We start from the raw sequence: 1,473 nt of genomic DNA, 5'->3' as shown, positions 1-1,473 counted from the left end.
TTTCCCTCTAGGCATGGTGGGGTTTGTGGTTGTAGCCGCTTACGGCCTTTACCGAATGAAGGAAAGAGGGAACATGAAGATGTCCGTCCACTTAATTCACACTCGGGTGGCAGCCCAGGCTTGTCTGGTTGGAGCAGTAACCCTCGGTAAGGTGGAAGGCAGAAAGGCACAGCTGTCTGTGGAGCACCTGAACTGGAAGTGTTACGCAGTGGTTGAAGAGTCAGAGTAGAATCAGGGAGACCTGGGTCCAAATCCCCACACTGCCAGGAAGCTCACTGGGCGATCTTCTGTCCCTCCTGCAACCCTGGAGAAGAGGAAAACCACGTGGGCTGCTCTGAACTCCACAAAGGAAGAGGCAGGATAAAAATGTGACAGAAAAAGAGATCCACTCCTGGCCAGTGTTCCCTCTAAGCTGGGTTAGTGTGAGCTAGCTCACAGTTTTTTAGCCTCCGGCTCACACATTTTAGTCTTTGCTCAGGAAGGATGGCTCCAGAGCAGTGTTCCCTCTAAGCTGGGTTAGTGTGAGCTAGCTCACAGTTCTTTAGCCTCTGGCTCACACATTTTTGTCTTCGCTCAGGAAGGAGGGCTCCAGAGCAGTGTTCCCTCTAAGCTGGGTTAGTGTGAGCTAGCTCACAGTTCTTTAGCCTCTGGCTCACACATTTTTGTCTTAGCTCAGGAAGGAGGGCTCCAGAGCAAACTCATTTATGCAGCAGCCAAATCACCTGCTCACAAGTTTAATGCCGGTGGCTCACAAAGTAGAATTTTTGCTCACAGGACTCCACAGCTTAGAGGGAGCATTGCTTCTGGCCTCACAATCCTGGGTGGGCCCAAGTCCCCTGGAGTCTTCATTAAGGGTGCCCCTTTATACCACCCTGTGTCAGCCGTAGGTCAAACCGATAACTCGTGTGCGAGAGCAAGACATACTACCGTAGATTCAGCGTCTTAGGCACAACTTCAGCTTTATTGAGCTCACCTCAAACACACTTTTCACGACTAAGAGAGTTCACACGCGGCTGAGAGGCACCCGTGGTGTTCAGTGGGGATTGCAGCTGGTGAGAGCTGGATGGTTGGATAAGTGCAGTCTTGTGAGCAAAAATTCTACTTTGTGAGCTACTGGCATTAAAGTTGTGAGTTAGCGATTTGGCTGCTGCATCAATTAGTCTGCTCTGGAGCCCTCCTTCCTGAGCGAGGACAAAAGTGTGTGAGCCAGAGGCTAAAAAACTGTGAGCTAGCTCACACTAACTCAGCTTAGAGGGAACACTGGTTGTGAGGAACGAGAGCAACATAATACGGATCTGACCCAGCTGGACTTTGCTGAGGAAGCATGGTCCACAGCCTTTGCAGTGGAAGCATTGTCCCTCCACAGGACCAAGCTTTACGTATCTTGATTTGGAAAATGGAATGCCTGAACTGTGGGGGTCTCCAAGACTGAGTGGAGGCGGGGGCGGGCCCTCACAGGTACACACACTCTTT

General features: G+C 51.1%; 1 protein-coding gene across 1 annotated transcript in view; it reads left to right on the top strand.

The window, feature by feature from the left end:
* Positions 1-1,473, top strand: part of HIGD1B (HIG1 hypoxia inducible domain family member 1B) — a 7,302-nt gene that overhangs the window by 2,773 nt on the left and 3,056 nt on the right. Inside the window, exon 2 of the mRNA XM_015425154.1 lies at positions 12-146. Coding sequence (XP_015280640.1) covers positions 12-146 — 135 coding nt within the window. The remainder of the gene's footprint in view (positions 1-11; positions 147-1,473) is intronic.

Source organism: Gekko japonicus, unplaced genomic scaffold (assembly GCF_001447785.1).
Source record: "Gekko japonicus isolate JY-2015 unplaced genomic scaffold, Gekko_japonicus_V1.1 scaffold4040, whole genome shotgun sequence".
Taxonomy (NCBI): domain Eukaryota; kingdom Metazoa; phylum Chordata; class Lepidosauria; order Squamata; family Gekkonidae; genus Gekko; species Gekko japonicus.
The sequence above is the reverse complement of the archived record's forward strand: the minus strand, read 5'-3'. Positions and strand labels throughout refer to the sequence as shown.